The 26,811-nt window shown below is 42.8% G+C and overlaps 1 protein-coding gene across 10 annotated transcripts in view; it reads right to left on the reverse strand.

Moving 5' to 3' along the window:
- Positions 1 to 26,811, reverse strand: part of LOC140705783 (uncharacterized) — a 68,359-nt gene that overhangs the window by 30,215 nt on the left and 11,333 nt on the right. For 2 of the 10 annotated variants that reach the window (XM_078391435.1, XM_078391437.1), the window contains one exon: positions 9,426 to 26,792. In XM_078391435.1, the coding sequence (XP_078247561.1) occupies positions 26,284 to 26,757 (474 nt within the window). In that variant the 5' untranslated portion in view covers positions 26,758 to 26,792 and the 3' untranslated portion in view covers positions 9,426 to 26,283. Of the gene's footprint in view, positions 1 to 515; positions 26,793 to 26,811 lie in introns of those variants that run through there. The other 8 variants (XR_012085297.2, XR_012085298.2, XR_012085294.2 and 5 more) reach the window with 8 other exon arrangements.

The following is a 26,811-nucleotide window of genomic DNA, read 5'->3' on the forward strand; positions in this document are numbered from 1 at the left end:
GATTAAAAGCCTGACCATAAGCGAAGGTGGGAAGTCAGAGAGAGAGGAAAATGGGACTACTTCAGTGGGAAAGTAGTAGAAGGTTTTCTGATGATGGGGGAGGAGAAAGGTGTGAGGGAGATAGGAGGGATGTAGAGGAGTTGGGGTTTGGAGGAGTGCTGCCATTGAGAGGGGCAGAAGGACCTTATGTATTCTCTTTTCCTCAACAACAGGAGACAAAGAGTGAAATGGGAAAGAGACCCCAAAAGAGTCAAGAAAGCGCAGGTTTGGAGATACAGCTGGGAGAAAAGGAACCCTTGGAATTGATCGCTTACGGGTATCCGAGAGGGAAACGTCCCTGGAAGAAGTTGGAATGCCTGGATCCAGTCACTACAGGCTTAACACCTCACAAGGGCAATTGGGCTTGATATTCTTGTTGCAGGACTATCTCTGCTGTGACAAGCCAGCCCCTGTGGAAGCCTACCAGTCAGGAGAATTTTGGGATGTCCCCACATTAAAGGATTTGTTAGTCATACCAAGGTTACCAGAATGGTGGCCTGAGGCGTCAACGGTTGCCGGTCCTGTTGGACTCACAGAAGTTGTTGTTCATTCTGAACTGTTAAAAGAAAATGAACCATTTTTATGTTAATCCATCTCCTGTGATGATTTAAGAGGAGGAACTGCCTAATCTGAACCAAGAACCCTGTCACTGTTGTTTTGTGAATTATGAACTATCACTTATTTTTGTCAATTTATAGGTTTTCATGCTGAGAAGCCATTGTTACCTGGAAAAGAAGCAGAGGGGTGATATGATAACACTTTTCAAATACTTGAAAGGCTGTCATTCAGAGGAGTGGCAGGATTTATTCTCAATCGTCCCTGAGTGCAGGACACACAACAATGGGCTCAAGTTACAGGAAGCCAGATTTCAAATGAATATCAGGAAAAACTTCCTAACTGTTAGAGCAGTACGACAGTGGAACCAGTTACCTTGGGAGTTGGTGAGTGCTCCAACACTGGAGGCATTCAAGAGAAACTTAGTCAACCACTTGGCATACATCTTTTGATTTGTTTTCCTGCATCAAGCAGGGGGTTTGACTTTATAGCCTTATAGGCCCCTTCCAAATTCACTATTCTATGATTCTACAGCCTCTGATCCAGTCATTAATAAAAATGTTGAAGAGCACGGGGCCCAGGACTAAGTCCTGAGGTACCCCACTTGTTACCTCCTCCCAGTTGGAAAAGCAACCATTATACATCATCCTCTGAGTATGATTGTGTAGCCAACTATGCATCCACCTGGTAGTTGTTATATCCAGCCAACACTTAGTTAGCTTGCTAATCAAAATATCATGAGCACTTTGTCAAAAGCTTTGCTAAAGTCAAGATATGTCTATAGCGTTCCCTCTGTCTATCAAATTACCATGGCAAATTTCCACTGGTTAAGAAGGCAAGGCTTACATTCTTTAACATGCACTAATGATGTGGTAAGGAATATAAGTCTCAACCTCATAGGTAGTGGAAATTCACTGCTCTGATTTATGCTATTTAACTTACATTAGTGTGGATAAGTAATAGGGCGGTGGCCTAGGTTTATTGTTAGCAAAATTAAACCTTACTACACTTCCTACAATAGTTACTACTCCTCTCCTCAAGATGCCATCAACAGAATTCAGCCCCCAAATCCACCCAATTGAATGTGCTCCAGACAACACTGCATAGGACTACTGTACAGTTCTAGGCTCTGATCATATAAACTCATACCTAAATCAGTTGAAGTCAGGGAGCCTAATCTCTAAATGAACATGCAGAAGATTGCACTGTTAATAATGATTAGGAGAACTACTCTGTTTCACTTAGAATCAAAAGAACCAACTACAGCCTGATATGAAAAAAACAGAAGCACATTCTGAGCTAAATCAATACTCAGCATAAAATAGTATGACGAACACTGAGTTGTGTTTTAATAATACATGTTGTTCTTGGATCACAGGCTTAACAAACCTGTGCTTTGGATTTCAAGCAATCTTTTGCTCCAGTACAAACAGTTAAATTGGGGGAGATTACAATGTGTATTTACTTCCCAATGAATTCTCAGAAGCCCATTCTACTAATATATGCATGGTTTGTTTGTTTTTTTTAATTTAAAAAGGACCCTTGCACTGCTTAAAGTCTACAGAAATTGTGTTTCTCCTCCAAAACAACAAGGCACTTTGCCACCCTTTTTTTAATTAGAAATATGTTTTTAAGGAAATTCAAGTAGATTTCTGCTCACTTCCCAAGTTGGCAGGGGATGGTTTACATCAGTGGTTCTTAACCTTTGTTACTCGGATGCTTTTGAACTGCAACTCCCAGAAACCCCAGTCAGGACAGCTGGTGGTGAAGGCTTCTGGGAGTTGCAGTCCAAAACTCCTGAGTAACCCAAGGTTAAGAACCAGTGGTTTACATCAGTGGTTCTTAACCTTTTTGAAAGAAACGCCCCCTTGAGGCATTGAGGAAGTTATCATCGCCCCCCCTCGCCATGGTGATGATATCTTATTAATATTAATTAATTAATTAATTAATTAATTAATTAATTAATTAATTAATTAGTTAATTAATTAATTAATTAGTTAATTAATTAATTACACTTAAATCCAATGACCCCTGGAAAAAAAATTCAATTCCAAGAAAATGAAATGCCCCCAAAAAGTAACATTTAATGATTTAGTTGCAAGTGAATTTTAAGACGCAAAAAGAAATATAAAAAGGGCATAAAAACAAACCGCAATGCAGGAACTAAAAATTTCAAGACAAAAACTCTGAAACTAAATTAAGGTTGGAGGAAAATATATATTCATACACACTGTAAAAAGGCTGCAGCCATCTTCACAGGTTTGGCTTGCTCCAGCGCCCCCCTACCGCCCCCCTCCTGCTCCAGCGCCCCCACGCTGCCCCTTTTCGTTCTACTGCCCCCCTGAAAAATGAAATCGCCCCCTGGGGGGCATTATCGCCCACGTTAAGAACCACTGGTCTACATCAAGACCTCGGTGGGGAACTGGCCTCTTGTTCCAACAAACCTTCCCACCATGGAGAGGTCATCTGCTCTTATGGTGAAATACAACCTGTTCTGGATGGGACTGTCCTTGCTCTGAGAGCCCCAGTTTGTAGTTTGGGTTCCTCTTACACTCAAGAAGCACAGGAAGAGAGTGGTGGCTAGCAGTGCTTCCGATCAGCCTAAGTGTGTGCATCTGCTAAAACTCCATCTAAAGGCAAGGGCTTTTATCTTGATTAATCATGTCCTGGCTTACAACCAGATAGACAACTGTAAAGCACTTTGTCTGATGTTACTTTGACCATGTGAAATATTTTGTTCATACAGAATTGAATGGACTAGATTGTGCGGGGAGTGTGTCAGCTGTCAAACCTTTTTAGCAAATTATACAATTTTTGTACTACCTGCCCTTATAGCCAGTTTGTTTTAGAGCTCAGCTGAAAGTACTGCTATGGTTCTTTCAAGTTACCCAAAGGACTGCGTTTAGTTATATGAATCTGCCTGTGTCTTAAGATGAGCCTTAGAGGTCCTGCTTATATGACTGCAATTGAGATATCCTGTTGGAATTTCTGTATGTAGAATGGAGGACATGGAAGCAGCACAGGTGTTTGGCGAGGTAGTATCTGTAATCACAGTTGTGTGACCTTGCCAAATAGCCTACTAGACTAGCTCATTGAGTAGCTCACTCAGAATAAATCTCAGAGCAAACTGCCCCAAGTAAAAAAGTCAGCATTGGCATTTGCTATTGTGTGCCAAATCTTGCTATTAGGTTTACAGCAACAAATGTCTGTGCCCACTACTTTTGTTGTTGTTTTTTGCACTCTCCTATTTCACCCTCATTACAAGTTTCCTTAATTCCTTCTCACTTTCTGCCATCAGAGTTGTATAATCTGCATATCTGAGGTTGTTGATATTTCTTCCAGCAATCTTAGTTCTAGCTTGGGATTCCTCCAGTCCTGCCCTTCGCATATAAGTTAAATAAGCAGGGAGACAATATACAGCCTTGTCGTACTCCTTTCCTAATTTTGAACTTGTTCCATATCCAGTTCTAACTGTTGCTTCCTGTCCCACGTATAGCTGTTGCTTCATGTGCCCACTACTTTACTTCAAGCAAATTGTTGCTGAGATTTATTCTGATTACTGGCATAAATACATGACAGGATTCTAGTCAATGTATAGTGCTTTTAAAAAAATATGTTTAGAAAAGATAAACTACAGTGGTGCCCCGCTTGCCGATTACCCCGTTTGACGATGAAATTGCTTGACAATGAGGTTTTTGCAATCGCTATAGCGATCGCAAAATGATGATTCAATGGGGTTTTTCCATTTTACGACGATCAGTTCCCTGCTTCGGGAACTGGTTTTTCGCATTACGATGATTAAAAACAGCTGATCGTCGGGTTTTCAAAATGTCTCCCCACTGTTTTCCGGTCCTATTTCCAGAAGACAGCGATGCAAAATGGCTTCCCCTATGGAGGATCTTCGCTGGACGAGCTGGTATTTCCCCCATTGGAACTCATTGACCGGTTTTCAATGCATTTCAATGTGGTTTTTGTATTTTGAACAGAAGACACATAGGTTTCTTCAAACAATACTCTCTCTTTGAATATCAGAACCCAAAGGGTTAGAAACAAATTCATCATAATTAGAGGTGGGGGTATTCGTATACGAATATGAATACCTCCACATAGGTGGATATAACAAGGGGCCAGCCCCTGGGGCCAGATCTTCCACTCACCCATCCACTGCTGCCACTGGCTCCTCGCTCCCTTCCAATCGCTCTGGGGGTCTCGGTTGACTAGCCACTCGTCAGCCTGGCAGGGAGGCTCGTCTTCCCTCCTTATGCCATGAGCAATAGTCAACTGTGAGCTCCGGAAATATTGGAAGGGAGTTTGGTGCTGCAGCAATACATAGGTGAGTGGACAATCCATCCCCAGGGGGCCAGCCCCTCGTTTTGTCCACTTGTGCAGGGGTATTCGTATTCGTATACAAATACCCCCATCTCTAAATCATAACTCAAAGTACATCCACTGAAGTCAACAGGACTTCAATTAATCTGGAGTCAACCAGTGCAATCAGGAGTTGGTCAGAGGGCAGTATGTCTCTTTCCTCACTCTCCATTACAGACAGCTTCTGAATTAGAGGTGTCTTATTTCTTTAAACGCAAAATCCTCCTGATTGCATGAACAAGAATCCTACTTGAACAGAGAGCTTGGATAACAGTATATCCCACCTTTAAATGGGTGTTGTGCCTCCTAGTTATTGTATGTGTAGGCAAGGTGCATGCAAGCCTGAGACCAGGTCCTCATATGTGTACCATGAACAGATGCAAGGGAAAGAATATGGGCTAGTCAGCTCTGAACAGGCCCTAAAATCAGAGGCAAAATTCAAGGGGGGGGAATCAACATCATTGGAATACGGCATTTGCTCAGCAGAAAACTATGCACACTTCCCTAAAAACAGTCCCTAAAATGTTTTATAAATTTCCCTTAGTAACTGGCAAAGAGCCTTAACTGGAGAATTAATGAGAAAAATAGAGTTTTAAAATCTATCAGACAATTCAGTCAACTTTTGGAAGTACAACAGCCTTCATTTTATAGTCAGAGCAAGGTAAAGTTTCCCCTTTACATTTAGTCCAGTCGTGTCCAACTCTAGGACACAGTGCTCATTCCCATTTCCAAGCCATAGAGCCAGCGTTTGTCCAAAGACAGTTTATGTGGCCACGTATGTAGCACAACTAGACATGGAACGCTGTTACCTTTCCACCGAGGTGGTACCTATTTATCTACTTGCATTTTACGTGCTTTCGAACTGCTAGGTTGGCTCCATTGTGTGGATTCGATCTTACGACCGCTGGTCTTCTGACCTTGCAGCACAGAGGCTTCTGTGGTTTAATCCGCAGTGCCACAACATCCCTTCCAGTCAGAGCAAAGTAATAGGCAATTAATATATTTAGAAAATATCTAGTAGAAAATAAAAAGAATGAGAAGAGCATTTTATAATTAATCCTATGAAAAAGAGATCTTGGGAAGGGTGAAGGAAATCAAGGTCAAAACATAATTGCAAGATAATTATTTTATTGATTCACTTTAACCATTCAAGGTTCTTTGAGTTTTGTTATTATACCCAATAGAAAAAAAACTGCAGGAAAAATGGAAAATTATGGCACAATCTAACTGATGAACAAATGCCAAGGCCTTCCAACTGATAAAAAGGGTGATTTTCTCAGGAAGAAACTAAGAGCTTGTTTACAAAGGCAATCAATATCCCAGAGGATAGCTGCCATGATATGAAAGAGAGGGGCACACATTTTCATTTACCCCATGTAATTAACCCCTCACTCTTCTTCTTTTTTCCTTTTCCTTTTCCGCAAAAACACTATACGATAAGCTTATTACAGGGGTCGTGTTCACTGTAATATATTCATTACAGTAGAGCATTCTCTGAGTTTTCACCTATGGAACAAATACAACGGATTGAATTTTATATTTCTAACAAAAGTTTCAAAGAAGTTAACAAAAGGGGGAGATGGAAGCCTCTTCTATGTAGGAAGCAATTTGGAGAGAGACATCTAAAATTCTATCTTCCAGATTGGCATGGACTTCATGGACTAAAGACACACATAAACTCTCTATCTGGCTCTTATTTTCCAAGAAATCAATCCTAAGCATTGATACTAGTGGAAACATCAACATCAGGGCTTGGAAAAGTTACCTTCTTTTACAGTTTCTCAGTATTCACTAGCTATCTCAGCGGTTGACCAACACTAGCTGACAGATTCCAGGAGCTATAGTCCAAAAACATAGCTTTACCAACTCTACATAACATCACGGCTTACTATGGTGCAATACTGCACCATCTGGTACACCTTTCCTGGTATACGCGTTTATTATTTCAGCAACAACTTAAAATCAGTCCCTTAAGAAATGGTGGAATAAGAAAATGAAAGAAGCTCTAACTATGAAGTGTGAACTGCCATGTTGGGCTCTTGTTCGAGAAGCACCAAGAACTGGACACACAGAAGCAGCCATATAGTGTGTTAGATCCTGGCCACTGCATCTGAAGGGAACACACTGTATAGGAAACCATTTCCAGGTAGATTCTTCTTAGAATAAATGGAAGCCACTTTTTCCTTGCTGCGATTCCTGTTAATTGTTTATCATTGTCTACACTCTACAGCACTTATACAAATCCACAATGTTTTTAGAAAAAGAAATCCCTTGTTTAATTTATGTAATTTATGTATGTAAAATAGAAAATAGGGGATAATGGAAATAAACTATTTACATAATGTACTTCATGGTATCTATCTTCCAGTTTGCTATTATAAATCCAAATTCAAGAAGGAATGGGACAAAAGGCCAAGAATATGCTGCAACAGGGATATCATATAGAGGTTACCCATTTTATTGAATACCATTAACAGAGACATGGTGGCACTGCAGGTTAAACCGCAGAAGCCTCTGTGCTGCAAGGTCAGAAGACCAGCAGTCTTAAGATCGAATTCACGCAACGGAGTGAGCTCCCGTTGCTTGTCCCAGCTCCTGCCAACCTAGCAGTTCGAAAGCATGTAAATGCGAGTAGATAAATAGGTACCACCTCAGTGTGAAGGTAACAGTGTTCCATGTCTAATCACACTGGCCACATGACCACGGAAACTGTCTTTGGACAAATGCTGGCTCTATGGCTTAGAAACAGAGATGAGCACCGCGCCCTAGAGTTGAACACGACTGGACTGTCAAGGGAACCTTTACCTTTACCTAACAGGTGATGCAAGTTCATTACTTATTCTTCTTAGAGAAATAGAGCATATGAAGAAATTAAACACACCTTTCTTTTCATCCAACCAGAAACTGAGTGCTGCTTGAGTCACCAATGCAGAGAAAGGCAGCATAATAAACAAACAAAATTGGCAAATGTGCCATATTAGGAGGGCAACTTTGGTGGAGCTATGGGCCAAATTTCATGCCCCAGAACTGCATGCAGCTGTGTCAAGCTCAGAGATGGTAAAAATAATTTAAAATAATTTTTAAAAAATCAAAACAAGAAATGATCAGACACACAACACATAACTCTGCTTTACTGGATTTTTCCCTCACTACCCAGAGGAGGTCATTTGGGAGGGTTCCACAGAGGCAGTATTGTGTAGCATTGTGCAGCAAACAGAAGATGACATAACTATATTTGAATAAATCTAGATTGTTGTACATGGAAAAAATAAAACATCCCCTGAAAATAAGCCCTAATGCATTTTTTTCAGAGCAAAAATTAATATAAAACCCTGTCTTACTTTCGGGGAAACATAGAAGCTGTGATCAGGAGCCAGCTATAGGATTGAATACTATATACCTATCACAAGTAGAATTTGCCTCAGGAAAGAGACAATAGTGTTACATACAGCTATGACCTCACCTGTCCGTCACTGCTAAAGCTCTGAGTCATCTACCAATGGTGTGACAGAGGGTGGGACATCAGGGGTGGAGCTGTTGTATAAATGTGAGTGAATGTGTGTGAGAGAGTTTAGATAGGGACTGATAGGGCTTGGATAGGGCTTGGATAGGGTTTAGAGAGGAGTTAGGAGATCTGTGATATATTGTGAGAGTCTGTGTGTGCTAGTGACTTTATTATAGTGATTGAATTATTATTTAATTATGAGTGATTTACCATTCCTTTTATTTGTACCCAATAAACCTGAGTTTTTATTCTGAATCATATTTTGGCCTGAAGCTACTTATTTGAGGGAATGGTTGGTGGCAGTGGAAAAGAAGAGTGATTTAGAGTGACGTAGCGACCCCCCCTTTGTGAGGTAGAGGGAGGCCGTTACAAATAGTATAGCACATACTGACAAAACTACAGAGCTACATCTGATGGTTTGACAAACTAATTTCCAAGAAGGCCAACAAAGCCAATGGTGAACCAATGTTTCAGTCCCTTCTGATCTTGTCAGAGAGAACAACTGTGGACAGCAGTCCTTGCAAGTTTCCAAACAGGCAACCTCAGAATTTACTATATGAGCAGCCATATAGTCAAGTTCTTTTGATTACAATCTGTAGCAAAGCTAAATGGCATATTTGAATGAGGAGTTTATCTCCCTTTATATTCATTGGCAACTGCACATAAATTGTCCTCAGCATCATCCAATTCTGGTTTTATTTGCTAGTGCAATTAACCAATTAAAACTAAGTGAATAACCTAGTAGGAACCTCATGTAATATCAGTACAATGCTGATATTCATTTTTATCTCCAATGAAGTTGTAAATCATCTACTAACAGATCAAAACAGTAATCAACAAGTGCATTATGTGACTTCAATCTTATCTTAGGATCAAACATCCAGATTGCTCTCAATCCTCAAATGTACACCATCTTCTTCTTCCTGTAACTAAGAAGATCAAGAAGTGAAAATCAAGATACACAGCACGATCAAATATTTTATTGTAATACACAGTTTGTTTTGCTTGGTGTCCAATACATTTTTCCATTCAAAAATACATTCAGTTGAGTTTCAGGGAAATATGTTCAGGAAATAATATAAACAACAAATGGCAAATGAAAGTACTGTATTGTAAACAAACAAGCAAAGAAAAAGAAAAAGAAACAGAAAACAAATACAGAAAGAAATCTTGCCTCTTGTAGGACCACACCATAAAATAAGAATAGCAGCATTTCTGCAAAAGAATATGCTTTCAAATCAATTCTGTATGCATTTGCTGTTGGTTAAATTTTAAAATGGCATTACACAGGAGACTTGCAAATAAACCTGTGGAACATACCAATCCATATTTTACTAACCCATTTGCCTATGTGTAACAAACTGAGTAATTTACTTTCATGCATCACAACATGGGAACTTAACTTTATATCTCTGAACAACCCCATACCAAGTTGTTTTTAAAATTCAGACGCTTGACAGAAGAACTCTTCATCAGGTTAGGCTTCAGTCCTGAAGAAAAATCAAAGTCCCATAGCACATGGCTTGTGACTAGTTAGTAACTCCTGAAGAGATAAGATTGCATTTGTCACTAAGCTATACCAATGATCATTTACTACAAATGTATTTAAAAATATACAAACAGAGAGTGGTCAGCACAGAGAAAACAAAATGCATTACAAAACCAAATTAAAACTTGAAAACAGTATAAAATCAGAATAAATAATTACTTGTTCAACTAGACATCTGAAAATGTAAGTTTAGCTAGAGATCTGGCACATAAACTACAATGGTGGACATAAAGAAGTGTTCTGAATCCCTCAAAACTGCTGTTCATGCTTTAAAATAGCTATACTACATATTGACGACTACATTAAAAAGTCATAGTCAGAGGCCCAGAAATTAAAACTTCAATTTTATTTGTCAAATCCTACACCAGACCACAATCTTGGAAAACTAGGGAAGGAAGGAGGAGGTAGTTCATGCATTATAAAGGAGTGGTAGCAAAATGCAGAAATAGCTCTCCTTGACATTTCTCCTCTCCACTGTACTGCTGCAAGATCCAGCAGTAAATTCCACTTCACAATGTTACCATAGAAGCAAAGGAAAGCCACAGCACCAGAGATTTACATCTCTCTTTTCTACATGGAAAAATTCTATAGTTAACATTTCTACAATAGGCTGAGACTATACATGCTGCATAGGAACAAGGCTCAGAATACTGCGTTCAGCACCGCCTAGAATATCTGCCACCCACAAGAAGAGAAAAGAAAGCAGTGATCAAGGTGAACAGTTAGGCAACAGCAATGAATTTTAAAAGCAAAGGATGCAAAGCCACAGAGTCAAGTCAGCAAGTCCCTCTGAAAATCCATGTGTCCTACAAAAATAATCATTTGTGGAAAACATTGTTTTTTGAGGGATGACAATACAAATTGGTCGATAGAATTAGCTATTTTTTCCCATTTATAACCTTGGGGAGGCTGTTTTATAAAGTGATGAAGACAGGAGGAATGAGGCAGCATAAAACACCTCCCATTTCAACCTGTCTGGGTTTCAAGGGCTTCAATGTTACATTACCACCCACCTTCACAGGATTGTGTTAGTGAACACACGAGACAGGACCTTCTCCACAGACACACCTCAGCTGTGGAATTCTTTCCCAAGAGATGTCAATCTGTCTGCCTCCCTGCCCCTTGAATTCTGGATCATTCTACCTGGCTTTTGTTTTTTAAAACTGGCTTCAAAAACTGTTGGCCATTTATTCTTGTTGTTGTTGTTGTTGTTGTTTAGTCACGTCTGACTGTGACCCCATGGACCAGAGCATGCCAGGCCCTCCTGTCTTCCACTGCCTCCCAGAGTTGGGTCAAATTCATGTTGGTCGCTTTGATGACACTGTCCAGCCATCTAGTCCTCTGTCGTCCCCTTCTCCTCTTGTCTTCACACTTTCCCAACATCAAGGTCTTTTCCAAGGAGTCTTCTCTTCTCATGAGATGGCTAAAGTATTGGAGTCCCAGCTTCAGGATCTCTCCTTCCAGTGAGCACTCAGGTTTGACTTCCTTTAGAATTGATAGGTTTGTTCTCCTTGCAGTCCAAGGGACTCTCAAGAGTCTCCTCCAGCAACACAATTCAAAAGCATCAGTTCTTTGGCAGTCAGCCTTCTTTATGGTCCAGCTCTCACTTCCATACATCACTACTGGAAAAACCATAGCTTTGACTATGAGTTTTTAAAGAATATTTTTACACAACATGCTATACACAACTTGAAGACTTCGTACGATAGAACTGTTTGACACTTTACTAAATATTTGACACGTAGAGACGTATGGTTTTGACTACAATTCCCAGAATTCCAGGAATTCTAGCTGTTGTCATCAGAAGATACCCATCTCCATGTTTCTGAGATCTGAAGAGGTTTGCTCTCTGGGTATCAAAGAGAAGGGCTTGGAAGAAGAGTGGTATGTCATGACAAGGGCTGAGCAAGCAGGCTGGCATCATTTCCCATGAGTCACACAAAGCCCCTTCACCAGAAGAGAGCTTTTCTCTAGCGACTAATAATGTCCACATCAAGTGCAGTGCATTCATACAATTTTACAACATGAATTTAAAATTTGAGTTTTACTACATATAGGCATATCTACATCTGCCCAGGCATACCATAATACTATGGATGTAACTGTCTTTATTTTTTAAATGTATGAAGTAGGAAGAGAGAAATGGCTCAGCAAATCACATGAAAATGAGCACTTTATATTTCCGGTCAGTAAAATAGCAGTTTTCCTGTCTCATATTAAGAGACATGTTGTTGCTGTTTAGTCATTTAGTCGTGTCCGACTCTTCGTGACCCCATGGACCAGAGCATGCCAGGCTCTCCTGTCTTCCACTGCCTCCCAGAGTTTGGTCAAATTCAGAGTTTGGTCCAACCATCTCGTTCTCTGTCGTTCCCTTCTCCTCTTGCCTTCACATTTTCCCAACATCAGGGTCTTTTCCAAGGAGTTTTCTCTTCTCATGAGATGGCCAAAGTATTGGAGCCTCAACTTCAGGATCTGTCCTTCCAGTGAGCACTCAGGGTAGATTTCCTTCAGAATGGATACGTTTGATCTCTTTGCAGTCCAGGGGACTCTCAAGAGTTTCCTCCAGCATCACAATTCAAAAGCATTATTTCTTCAGCAGTCAGCCTTCTTTATGGTCCAGCTCTCACTTCCATACATCGCTACTGGAAAAACCATAGGTTTGACTATGCGGACCTTTGTCGGCAAGGTGATGTCTCTGCTTTTTAAGATGCTGTTGAGGTTTGTCATCGCTTTCCTCCCAAGAAGCAGGTGTCTTTTAATTTCGTGGCTGCTGTCACCATCTGCAGTGATCAGAGAGCCCAAGAAGGTGAAATCTGTCACTGCAGGTGATGGGACTAGTGGCCACGATCTTAGTTTTTTTGATGTTGAGCTTCAGACCGTTTTTTGCACTTAAGAGACATGGCATATTGGTAATATAACCTATCAAGCTGAAAAGCAAGGGGTCTCAAAGCCTTCTCAGTTTTACCCACATACCTGACCTACTAATCCAAATGCACAATCCATGCTCCTTTGGTCAGTATACTTCCTTATTTTATTATGCAGCCAACCCAACTCGGCAGGCCATCGGAGCAACTTGGAAAGGCTCACCTAAAATAATGAAGGACAAATGCTGAGTGTGTTGTGGTAACTGTTATTGATTAAAACCATTACCATAAAACAAGTCTCCAAAAGCAAGTTTTTCTATAAGTTCTCTTATCTCTTTGGATCTGGCAAGGTGTTAATTATGGGCTATATAATTCCATAGAAAGAACAGAACTCAAGCAGTGTTCAAGGAGGGAGCTGCGCTAGTCTGTTTCAATCTGTAGAATAAAAACAAAATGAAAATGAAAGTACTGTGGTCCTTAAAGTAGGAGAACTATTTCAGCGTGAGCTTCTGCGGATTACAACTTTCTTCCTCAGACACATGTAATATACAGTGGTGCCTCAGAAGACAAATTTAATTTGTGGTTAATGTTGTCTTGCAAAAAATTCATCTTGTGAAACACGTTTTCCCATAGGAATGCACTGAAATCTAATTAATGCATTCCTATGGGCAAAAAAAAAGTCCAATTTGGTTTACAAAGGGTTTATTAAGTGCTCTTTAAAGCCATACATATTGTGCAGATGATTTCAAAAATTTCACTCAAAAAACTTTAAATTTTTAAACATCATAGAAAAACATTTAAAAATCAGCAAACATGAGGCAGGAACAAAAAGCAGAAAACATTCATCTTGCAAAGCATGATCATAGGAACATTCGCCTTGCGAGTCATCAACCCCATTGCCAAAATCATTCGTCTTGTGAGTTTTTTGTCCTGCGAGGCATTCGTCTTGCAAGGCATTACTGTACTAGTAAGACGACAGGAAGAGGGGAGGGGAGAACTGAGGTGCGTATTCAATGAGCACTGGGCCTAAGGAGGAGAGGGAGGCACGGAAGGAAGAAAGAAATCTTTCAATGAAAAGCCCACAGCAGAGAGGCCAAAAATGTCTCAGCATCCTTCATGGAGTTTCAAATAAACCTGTTAAAGTAAAACATTGACTCTGCCAGTTGTTAAAAATGAAGAATCTAATTAAAAAGATGGCAGGAGCTGGTATGAACCTAACACAGATCTATTTCAGTGTGCACCTCTGTGGATTGCAATCAGCTTCTTTAGACACATGTGATTGATTGATTGGTTGGTTGGTTGGTTGGTTGGTTTTGTTTATCTACCATACATCTAGCAGCAAGCCACTACAGTCAACCCTCAACTTATGAACGGCCCTAGTTATGAACCACTCCATTGGAAAAGATTGACATCGACTTGCAAACGGAGCCTTGGCCTACGAACGAGGCTCCGTTCACAAGTCAATGCCAATGGAGCAATTGGCGCCTTCAGAGCTCTCAAAGAGCTTCCTCCGATGTTGGGGGAAAAGCTGTTTGAGACTTCCGAAGCCAAAAAGGCAGGGAGAAAGGGCTGGAAATTTGAATTTACCACCCTTTCTCCCTGTGCAGATCATGGCGGCAGGGCTTCTCCGCCACCATGGAAGACCTCCCTGGGGATCCCTGCTGCCATGATCTGCGCCTTCGGAGCTCTCAGAGGGCTTTCCCACCAACATCGGAAGAAGCCGTTTGAGAGCTCCAAAGGCAAAAAGGCAGCCTAATACCAAAGCAACAATTCGAAATTAGGCTTCTCCCGCATTGTCACATATTTCCTGCTACTTGGAAGAAAACAACCTAGCTTATAGGTTGTAAAAATACCAAACTTATACACACAGTGCAGGCTTTGAATGACATGAAACTAATAGTGTGCCAGTACTGGCTGCTATGAAGCTGGAATGTTTCTGTGGGTGTACCTGCTTGAATGCTTGACTATAACTGTCATTACAGCCCAAATATCCACACCCAACAACCTCAAGAATGAAACTCCCCCAGGGCGTGAATAGCTGATTCAAGAAATGGTTTACGCTACTCTTGAGGAGGCTTTTAGCAGTATTCCCAAAGACTGGCTGTCTGATTCCTGGCAGTCTTCTTGTGTTATTTTCAACAGAGAACATCTCAGACTGGTCTACATTTATCCACCCTTGTTTAAAAAAAAGCACACCTCCTAATTGACCTGTCTTTCTGTTCTAATAATACAGCTTTCTTTTCTTTTCCAAGCACAAACTTATTTAAAAAATGGCTTGAATCTTCAGTGAAGGAAGTTCCCTGAATAAATGTTTTCTGTCTCCATCCCCCCGCACCACATCCCTCCAGACGTCTCACTGAATGGTTAAGTTTCTCACCTGAAGGATGCAAGATAAAAGTGGACAGAAGGGACAATGATGGCTGCTTGGTATGAGGTGGAGCTCTGATCAGCTTGGCATCAATTCCCTCTCCCCAACCCTGAAACTATGTTTCATATGGTTCAGAAAAGCACCTTGGTGCTTCTGAATACACCCCAGGGGCCACAGGAATGGGAGGACAGAGAATGCCAAGGGATGGGGTGGCCAGAAGAGTCAACTTATTTGTAAGCTCCATGGACTCCACAAGATTGAATAGGCTCCAGTTAGCTTTTACTGGGGCAGGAAGATGGGATACATTCCCAATCCATGCATCATAGTCTCCCTGCTTCCCATCTGTTCCTTGCACTAGCCCTTCTGCTGGCCAGTGTCCATGGCTTGGGCTGAGTTTTAGTCATTAATCCCCCCTCATCCAAAGTCTGTGGACAGGGCTGTTTTAGGCACTAGCTTCAACAATATGGTGACTCTTAAGAAGGGCCGGTAGTGCCGTGCCGAAGAGGGTCCTCCTGCTGAAATTGTTCATCTCTATCCTGGGCCAGCTGGATGAGCTGCTAGTGCTGCCATTGCCACCTCCAATGCTTCTCCTGAGCTGGCATGGGCTTTCCTTGGTGAAGATTTGCTGAGTGGTTTGGCCACCATCATGAAGATCCAGATGGAGGGAAGATGGGTGCTCCTCCATCACAGCCCCTTCTAGGACCAAAGCTGACTTATTCCACAATCCGGAGGTCATGAAGGAGCAATGACCAGATCTCCCCAAGAATAGAAAAGATTAGAGGTAGTTCCTCCCATGCTCTGACCATAGTCTGATCCCAACACGACTCCCCCCCCCCAGTTACTTTCTTATCTCAGTCCCCACAATCCAGCTGTATCCTGTGGCCTCTTCCTGTAGCTAGAGCTCCTCCTCCTCCTCCTCACTCCCACCCAGGCAATCTCTTTTGCCACCCAGAGAGGTAGAATATACCAGATGGGTGGGATATAAATCGAACAAACAAACAAACAAACAAACAAACAAATTGCCTTCCATGCCCTCAGGCTGCCCTGCTGCCAGGTTCCTTGTGTAGTCTTCAGAAGAGGAAAGGAACAAGGTAGACAGCCTGCTGGGGATGATAAAGGCAGCAGCTTTGCATTTATGTTAAAGCAACCAAGGCCTATAAATTCAAATACTGTTATTCTTGGCAAACATATCTAACTCAAAGAGAACAACATAAAATGTTGATTTATATGTGGCTTTTTTTTTAAAAAAAGCATTTAATGACACAGTGTGCAGAAACAGAGTAACAATAGTTTGAAGGAGTTCAAATAATTATGTGTGCGCCCCACCAGCCATGGCCAGTTGGCAGGAAGTTCCTGCTCCATCCCTTGATCCATAGACAACAACACAGCAGGTTGAACCAAAACAGGCTTTATTGCAGAAGGGCGAGGTGGCGATGTTACATCTGAAACATCCTCAACTGAGCTCAGACTAGTTCTCAGCACTGACTGGATACTCACACAAAGTTCAGAGAGTCCAAGCTCCCTCCCAGTTAGCTTCACTGGGAGGGGTTCTAGTACAGTTCTCCTTAACAGGAATGCCCCTGCTGAACAGAGTTGGAGAGGACACAACAGATGATATGCCCACACAGAGGGAAGTGGGGATAGTTCCTCAGTTGATTCTCCTCTTGTCCCACGTGTTCTCGAGCATGACATGCTTTTTGCTGCTGCCTCCACCAGCATCTCTCTTGAGTAACCGTTGGTTCCCTGTGGCTGATTCCCTCAACCTGACATCTCTTCTCACTTTGCTCCCATTTTCCCCAGTACAATCAGTGAGGAGACAGGCATGGGTTAAGGTGGAGGTGTGGGAAACTTCTGCTTAAAAGTTGTACAGTGGGGTCTTGACTTGAGAACTTAATCCATATTGGAAGGCGGTTCTCAAGTCAAAAAGTCTGTAAGACAAGTCTCCATTGACCTACAGTGCATTGAAAACCGATTAATCCCGTAACAGGCCGTTTTTGTTCCATTTTTGTTTTTTTCTGGTCTGTAAGTCAATTCTCAGGCTGCAAGTCAAACCTAAATTTTATGGCCAGAGAAGTCTGTAACTCAAAAAGTCTGTAAGTCAAGCCGTCTGTAAGTCAAGGGTCCACTGTAGCTGCATTCTGTTCCAGTGGCATGCATACACTCCTGGCAGGAAACAGCAGCTGCCAGCAGGTGGAGTAACCCTTTATTCAGCCTGTCGCTTAGAGGTAGAGCATAAGATCAAAGAGTTATCTAACAACTCCTTTGTTCTGTGATCACCCACATCTGGCGCCCTAACAGGGACCTCAAGCAGGGGCATCAAACAGGGACATGAAACAGGGACCTGTCATCAACATCACCTGAGGCAATCATAGCAGCTCACCTCGCTCAGCAAGGGATACAGATGCATTCTCGCATCCCCTTTTGGATCCCAGGTATTTAGTTAAAAATGGGAAACACTCTTTCACAGCTTCAAAAACAACATAAAGGAGACTTGATTTATTTGCTTCATAGAGAGGGTCACCGTGATGTATCTGATTCAGTAGAGGATTTACTGAGGTAAATAGGTACTTTTTGTTCTTGGTACCCGGAAGAGGGAAGCCTTAAGCTTTCAGATGGGGATAAAATTGGAAATAAACTTCACAAGGACGCTGTTGCTCCCGTTAAAGTCCTCCATTCATGGCATCTTTGCTGGGATGTGATTTCAAAGATCACGAACCCTTTGTTAGCCAGTCTTTAGCTAACCTTCCAACAGCCCCTGATTTTGCCACCCTCTAGGCCAGAGGTCATCAACCCCCGGTCTGCAGCCCAGTGCCGGTCCGTGGCTTGAGCCTGACCAGGCCGTGGAGACAGACCTCCCCCCCCGCACGCACTCCCCTCCCCACAGCTACTTTGCGCACGTGCGTGTCAGCGCCGGCGTGAGCGCTCCCTCACCCCTTCATGCAAACCCCCGTGTGTGCAAAGCAGCTGTGGGGAGGGGAGTGCATGCAGGGGCGGGTGGGAGGTCTGCCTTTGCGGCCTGGCAGCAGCGGCGACTGGGGTGGGGGAGAGCCGGGAAGAAGAGCAAGGCCCGGGTGCTCTCCTTCCGGCAGAGGCAGCGGTGGCGATGGGGGTGGAGGGAGTGGAGAAAGGCTGGAAGAGCAAGGCCCGGGTGCTCTCCTCCCGGCAGCAGCGGTGGTGGCGACGGGGATGGAGGGGGTGGAGAAAGGCCGGGAGGAAGAGCAAGGCCCGGGTGCTCTCCTCCCGGCAGCAGCGGTGGTGGCGACGGGGGTGGAGGGGGTGGAGAAAGGCCGGGAGGAAGAGCAAGGCCCGGGTGCTCTCCTCCCGGCAGCAGCGGTGGTGGCGACGGGGGTGGAGGGAGTGGAGAAGAGCTGGGTAAAATAAAAAAAATTAAGACTCCCAGGCTTTCCGCCACCGCCATGGGTGGGCAGGCGCTCCTGCACATGCCGAAGCGTCCCCCGGACGTAGCTTGCTTAGCTCTCTCTTGCTCGTTCTCCCCTCTCTCTTGCTCTCTCTGTCCCCATTAAATTAGTTGACTCATCATTCCTCCTCCTCCTGCTGCTGCCACCGCCGTCCCTCGCTCCTTCCTCTCTGCTATTGCCTTCTGCTGTTGCTGCTGCTTCTTCCTCCTGCTCCTTATTTTAGTACAAAATAACACCGAGGGCCACCGACTTTATTTTTTAAGAAAAAAAATGTGTGCAGCCCAAGACAGTAAAGAGGACGTAGCCTCCCTGCTGCTGCCTGGAGCTCTTTCCCGGCGGCCCAGGATCATCCAACACGTCCTAAGAAGGAGTCACAGAGACGAGCAAAAAGGAGGCGGTGGCGGCGGCGGCGTGGAGTAAACAGAGGAAAGCCGGAGGGGGGGAGGGAAGAAAGGGCATCTAGGAACGGTGGAAACAGGAATTGGATTTTAAAAAGGAGGCTGGAGGGTTAAGACTGAAGGGGGAAGGGGTTAAAACTAGAAAGCGCGAGGGGGAGGGGGAGAGAGAGAGACAAAGGGAGGGGAGAAAGGGAGATCAGGAGCGAGAATGGAGGGGTGTTCAATTTCTGGCACAGGACGCGCAAGAATTTGTAATCAGCTTGATTAGTGTGAGGCAGCTGTGCATTTATTACACACAATACCCAGAATAACAGGGAGCAAGGTGAACGAGAGAGGGAGAGGGATGCTGCCACTGGCAGCACAAGGCAAGCGAGCGGAGCGTATGCAATGAACTGGCGAGCGGAGGAAGGGCGGCGGCAGCGGCGGCGGGGATGGGGGGGTGGAGAAGAGCTGGGTAAAATAAAATAACAATTAAAAAGACTGCCAGGCTTTCCACCGCCGCCGTGGGCTCCTGAGCATGCGCGAAGCAGTGAAGGAAAGCACGCGCACCAAGGCGCGCGCGCTCCCCAACCACTGCGCGTGTGCATCAGAGAGGGCAAGCACGAAGGGCCGCCCCACCTCCCTCAGAGACTCAGCCGGTCCGCACTTGTAAAAACATTGGAGAACACTGCTCTAGGCCACCTCATCTCCATGAAAATAGAAACAATCTTCCTTCCTATGCAGCTCCTGCCGCTCTTGCAACAGCCCCTTCTCCTCTCCCCATCCTCCTTCTTCTCCCCCTCCTCATTCAACAGTGCAACAGATGTTATCTGATGTTATGTCCCAAGGAAACCCAGAGGATGTTGCTGCCGCCCTCCCCCTTATGTCTGTTTGTCCTGTGGTTCGTAACAATCAGGGACACCGTGTTCATGAACGTCTTCCCCTTGCCATGTTTAAAGAGTTGGGGGGAAAAGTGTAGTTGAAAACACGGTCTCCATAGCAGTTTTATTCTCAGGTTAATTGATGTGTTACAGGGAAATGGAAACCTCATTCCAGTTGATTGGAAAGTCTTGGTTAAAGCTATGCTCTCCCCTGTGCAGTTTTTACTTTGTTGGCAGGAATGGAAAGACACTGCTGCCATTTTGGCCATAGATAACTTACAAAACAATATTGCTGTGTCTACAGATATGCTAACAGGAGAAGCACTTTTTGTCACCATAGCACAGCAAATTACCATCCCTAGCAGGGGATTGGCACAAGCAGCTGATATTATTAGAGCAGCCTGGTTAAAAATCCCAGACAAAGGTACCCCTTTAGGGTCTTTTGCCAATTTGCCTCAGGGTCATACAGAGGACTATATGTCTTTCATTAACAAATGGCAAAGAGCAATTCAACGGCAGGTGGAGAATGTTGAGGCTGCTAATATTTTGATGAAACAGCTGGCATTTGAAAATGCTAACACAGATTGCAAAACAGCCCTTCAGGCTATTTACAATAAACCAGAGACTGACATTGCTGCCATGATCAAATTATGTCAAAACATTGGGACAGAAACTCACAAGACACAACTTCTCGCCACAGCCATGGCTACCTCCTTGAACCCCAACCAAAACCAGAAATGTTTTTCCTGTGGCAAGGAAGGGCACTTCAGTAAGGAATGTAGATCAACCCCCCCCCCAAGTAATAAATGCCCTTCTAAAAAATGCCCCCAGTGTCAGAAAGGTTATCACTAGGCCAATCAATGCTGGTCTGTTCCAATGCCAGGAAACTCCAAGTTGGGTGGTCCTCCAGCCCGGGTCAAGTGAGGGGAACTCAGTGAATACTACCCCAGTTCAAGAAATCCAACCTGCTACTGTTAAAAGTGCCAGTTATGATTTGATCACAGCCAAAGAGGTTGACTATCAATTCCCTCTTGTCTACAAAGTCAAAACAGCACATCATGGACCAATACCCGAAGACACTATGGGTCATTCTCCCCCGCTGTAGCATCTCTGCATGGGTTTTATTTGTTGTACCAGGCGTCATTGATGGGGATTTTGAAGGACCTCTAATTATTCAAACCTGGTCTAATATACCGCAGATCCTTCCTGCAGGTGAATCTATCACTCAATTATTGTTGCTTCCATTAACACAGATGGATCCTTCTACCAATCCTTGTAGTGGGGATTTTGGTTCTACTCAAGTTGCTGCCTTAACTACCATTGAGTACTCGCAGCCCCGACTCACTCTTAAAATGGGATTGCTTGTCCTTAATGGCCTGATTGATACGGGATCTGACATTAGCGTTATTGCAAAGGAAGACTGACCAGAAAGCTATCCCACCCAGCCAGTGCATGACATTTGGGGAGTTGGAGGCTATGAACAAACCCAAAAAAGCCTTTAGCCCATTGTTCTGGAAAGTCTGGAATTCTCAGGGCGTTGCCTAGAGACTCCGCTGGCTCGGACATCCGTTGCCAACTCCTTTTTTCTTTCTCTAAGGCAATTAGCCTTCCTTTGTTCTGTGATCACCCACATGGAGGTCTACCTAATTCCAAGTGAAGCAGAGAAGGACTGGGACCCCTGTCTAGGGGTTGCCAGGTGGCTTGGATTGTTGAGGGGTTTATCTCCACTTGAGATCCCTCATTAGGGTCCTCTAGAGCATCCCCCCAGGACCTCCTTGACTATCATGTCAGGGACACATAAAATCAATCCATGGCACCAAGCACTGACAACTGTATTCTATTTAAGCCTTATTGTATTCTACTTAACCCTGTTGCCTTAACTGCTATTTATTTAAGCACAGCTCTCTCAATGATATCTGCAAGAACAAGCTTCATTCGCCTTAGAAGAAATGACTGAGGAGCTGGTGTTGGCCCAGTCAGGGCATACATGCTTAAGCTACTGCCCATACTGCCAGAATTTGGACCACACTGGGTATTTTGGTTCTGATAATTCAAAGGAAGGGTTTGAGGCCTGGCATAGTCGAGTGAGCATCCCATAGCAGAGCTTGAGCAAACGGTGTAGCAAAATTCAATACCTTGAAGAGGAAAAAAAGGAACAAGTTTTAAAACAACCCCATGCTCATGAATTAAATGACTCTAAACATCCTTTCTCCCTGGCTGTTATTGTCCTTTATTTACCACGGAACCATTCAAAACTTTAAAAAACTACATATGCATTTAAATCTTTGGAATTAATCCCCATGATTCCAAAGATATTTTAGTAACTCTTACTAACAACACCAACTAACTTCTAACTCTTCAGTTTTACAAGTCATTGAATCTCTACTCTGTTTATTTATTTATTTAGATTTATACCTCGCCCATCTAGATCAAAGGTCTACTGTTGGTTGCAGCACTACAGTAAGTAAAGAAAACTACCCATACCAATCTATCTCCACGCTAAGACAGAAGCTAAGTTTAATTTACCCTTGAGCACAAAAAGGCCTTACAAAATTCTCCACTTACTTCTAAGAAGAAAAGTCTGGGGAATAATTTCACCTCCTCCAGTAATTTTTCAAAGACAAAGCTCACCACTACATTGGTTACTGCGCCACCTTGTTTTTTTTTCACCTCTAACAATTTTGTGGTTTGTACTATCACTGAAAACAACAGGAACTGTGCTGGAAGCGTGGCTACCATTTTGCTTTCTCCACAATGTCAATTACTGAGTGTTAATCTAAAGTACCATAGATGAGGGGACAGGAAAACGCCACCTCTCAAAAGAGAAAATTTGAAAATAATTCAGCCAAGTCTGCAAATATTTCCACGTGAATGTCTGGTCAATAAATCAATAGACATTAAGTTAAAAATACACAGCAGTGAGAGAAGTTTAGCATAAAAGTAAACTTTTTGCTGATCCATATCCTTCTGATAAAGAGTCACTTATGGAACTCTTCAGTCACTTTATTTAAAATAACTGCTGATGATTTTATGTTTATCAAATAAGCATTCTGCAGGACATGAGATTAGATCAAATGCAAATACAAATACATTTTCAAAACCTAAATTTAAGCAAAGGCATAGGTCACAACAGCACAATTAGAAACTTGTCACCACACCGATGGGATTGCCATCACTATACCTGGGACTAAAGCATTCTGTAGAGCTCTGAAAATACAGCAGCACTGTTTTCCTTCTTTGCTGCACAGTTAAAGAGAGAGAATATGTACTGATTAACTCCAAGACTACTATGTGTGGTAGAAAATTATTTTTCTTTTAAATAGAAAACTATTTTACTTTGCGTGGCTATATTACTCAATGGCCCAAATCTTGTTACACAATTGCAGATTTTCTCATCAGCTGTGGACTTTAATTTGAAGTTTCTTATCTCCCCACCACTTTCAGGTTCCAATGCTTCCTAGGTATCTCATTCAATCTGGGAGCCCCAGGCGGAGGGGTTGGAAGAGAACTCTTTAATACCTTCAAATTTATCACTGCCAGTCCCAATCATGCCACTGCCTATCCCTTTTGACCTAGGGAAGCCTTTGGAAGCTTCGGGACAGGGGAGGAAAGATAGCAAAATTTAACTTAAAGGTTAAAGACTGCGGCTGAATGACACCATCAGGCTTTACATGCAACGCAGTGGTGCAACAGAATTCTGTCCAATGAGTTCTTTGAATAGAACTAATACTGGTAATGGTTGCTTTGCTGCTTTTTAAAAGCCTGTTCATTCATGCCAACAAGATGACTTATGATTGAATACTAAGTCTCACCTTTTGCAAGAATATTTCCCAAAATGAAAATTGCACTTATATAGGAAATCTGTATCTACACAATCACCAAGTTAGTTGCTATTTGCCTCCCTTTATGTACACAGGGTACACTTTTGTTCTTACTGTATATACACAACAAACATGAACCAAACTCCAATGAGTATGCTGTCTTATTGATAACAAGCACACTGATATTTTTTTGATGCACAAGACAGGGAGCAAAAAGAACAATGGCTTACTACACATAAGGAGCAAACAGGTGCCCAGTTTCTTCTGCTTGGTCCAGGGTTTATTCAGCATGTCAGCTGAACCGAAATGTAGCTTCTCCTCTGTTTTGTTTCTCTGCCAGCAAGCCAGAATAGGAAACTCTAAAAAATCCCTGGATAGTTAGAAGAGCAACAAACCAGAGAGAAAACTGCACCCATATTCAGAAGCCAGGCTAAACGAACTGCAGAGCATGCAACTTCTCATCCTGGATTCCCACAAATGCCTGGCATATCAGAGATGACTTTTTTATGTAGGAAAACGGATGTGCAACAAAGTCACCAACATCTCTTTCAACACATGCCAAGAAGCAGACTGCTTTTTGGAACAAGAAGTCTGCATATGCCTCCTTTAGCATAACCCATGTTTGCACAAAACTGGAAGCCAGCAAGCATCCCAATAGATTCTGCCTTGATTCCTCCTGCAAGCAGGTCAATTAAAATAACCAGGAACTTAGTAGCAACAGAAAGTGTCGTGTCCAAACTGGACTCTTAGCTAATCTCTCCACTAACTAGAGAAACAAGCCAGAGATTGTTGTTGGCTTCCAGATTTGGGCTTTTTAGAGGAACTCTTACAGGAAGAACTACTTCTCTCTGACAGGGCAGCTTCACCAAAACCCATCTCTCTCCAGAAAGCAAGCTCCAAAAACAGATGGCTACAACTTAAGAAGATTCATTTAAGAATAAGAAGACAGGAGGAATTTCCCTTCAAAGCAAAGGCTCTCCACTCAGAGCATGACTTTTTTCAGTTTCAACAAAATGCTCCATTTTGGTATTTCTGTCGTATCAAAGTGACAGCCACTTACTGTGGAACTGAAAAGAAAACACTTCTGTTGTATAAAAAGAAAATGTTTCTTTAAAATTTAAATGCTTCTAATTTATAGAAATGAGATGCTTGTGTATACATTACACACAGATGCATACACTTCATTTAAAATTATCCAAAACAAGTACAGTATGTGTGGAATTGCAGCTATAGCCTCTAAACTCTCCTTGATCCTTTTTTCATCACTTGCAGCTGCTCAGAGTAAGCAGTGAAGAAAGGACTCTTTAGAGGCTAAACAACTGATCCAAGAGTCTCCTGCACACCTTACAACATTTCCTTGTACTGCTGATAATACTATGGTCAGTATGAATTTGAGTCTGAGGAAGGAACCCTTCTAATCAGAATTTCTAACAACCTTCTTGCATTTCATATTTTTCTACCAAAACAAAGGCTTCAAAATTGTTCAGACAAGGAAATACATATATGCCAATTTCATACTACATTCTTCTCTTACAACTTCTCTGTACAGTCAACCCTCGACTTACGAACTTAATCCGTTCCGGAAAAGCATTCATAAGTTGAAAAGTTCGTAAGTCGATTTCCCATTTCCCATAGGAATGCACTGAAACCCCGTTAATCCGTTCTGGCCAAATAAAAAAATTCAAAAAAATAAAAAATAAAAGCACCAAACACTGCAAGCCCCTAGGCCTGCAAAAAAACAACCCCCACAGCCCAATTTCCCCCTGCAAAAGAAAAAAAATTAAAGGAAAAAGCAGCACCTTACCTCTGCCAGCGCTGCCGGGCCAGGACTGCCGCTGCCGTGCCAGGGCTCCGCCACTGCTGCCGGGCCAGGATTGCTCAGGAGCAGCCCTTCTCCCCTGCCTTTTTTCACTTTGTAACTCGAGGTTCAGTTCGCAAGTCAAGGGAATATTTTCCTATGAGAGTGGTTCGTAAGTTGAAATGTTCACAACTAGGGCCGTTTGTAAGTCGAGGGTTGGCTGTATTACTAATATTCCAATTACAAAATACAGTGGTGCCTTGAGCTGTGAACTTAATTTGTTCCAGGATGATGGTCATAACTCAAGTTGGTTGTAACTAAAAGCACCATTTCCCATAGGAATACATTGAAACGTGATTAATCTGTTCCAGCTGTTTCTTGGTCATGTCTCAAGGCACTGGTTGTATCTCAAAGCATTAGTTCCCATAGCAACTAATGCAAAAGCAGTTAATTCATCCATTAGGGGAAGACTTTTTTTAAAACCTAAAATGACCTCTAAGGTTAAAAAAAGGGCAGGAAAGGAAGGAGGGAACAAAGGGGAAAAGAGGAAAGAAAAAAGGTCATAACTGGGGTACACAGACCCCTCAGACAAAGGTTTGTGCTTTTAGGCACAAAAAGAGAGAGGCTAGAGAAAAGACAATGGGTCTAAAGCACATTTTAAACAAAACACATTTTAAAACAACACATTTTAAACAAAACATATTTTAAACAAAACACCTTTTAAAAGGTGAGATGGTCATCATTGGGAGGTAGAACTCTCCTCCTTTGTGTCATCTTCTCCAGGGGTTTCCTGTCGCTGTCTCTTGGCTGCAGGCTCCATTCTGGTCAAAAATCTGTCCAATGTCACCTGATTCATCCTGCGCTTTCTGAAATGGCTGACCACATTGTCATTCATCATGTCCAAAACTCTGCCTGCCACAGTCCTGTTTGGGTGGTGCCTCTCAAAGAAGTCCTGGCATTCGTTCCATTTCTTGAAGATGGATCTCATCTCCTCACTGCTAACCTGCACTCCCGCTTCCTCTTCCTCAGTGGAAAGCTCCTTCACAAGAGCCTTCTGCTGCTCAATTTGCAGTTCTGCAAGTTCTTCTGTGTTCACCTCCTCTTCATAGTATTCAACCAGCTCCTCTACATCCTCCTCATTGACATCCAGACCCATGCCTTCCCCCATGGAAGTGATCTTCTTCCCTCTGCTCTGTTCTTTCTTTGGAGCCATGAGTACTGTTCAGCACACCACACAGTACACAAACCCTAAGAGCCACAGAATTAA

Source organism: Pogona vitticeps, chromosome 3 (genome assembly GCF_051106095.1).
Source record: "Pogona vitticeps strain Pit_001003342236 chromosome 3, PviZW2.1, whole genome shotgun sequence".
In the NCBI taxonomy this organism is placed as follows: Eukaryota; Metazoa; Chordata; class Lepidosauria; order Squamata; family Agamidae; genus Pogona; species Pogona vitticeps.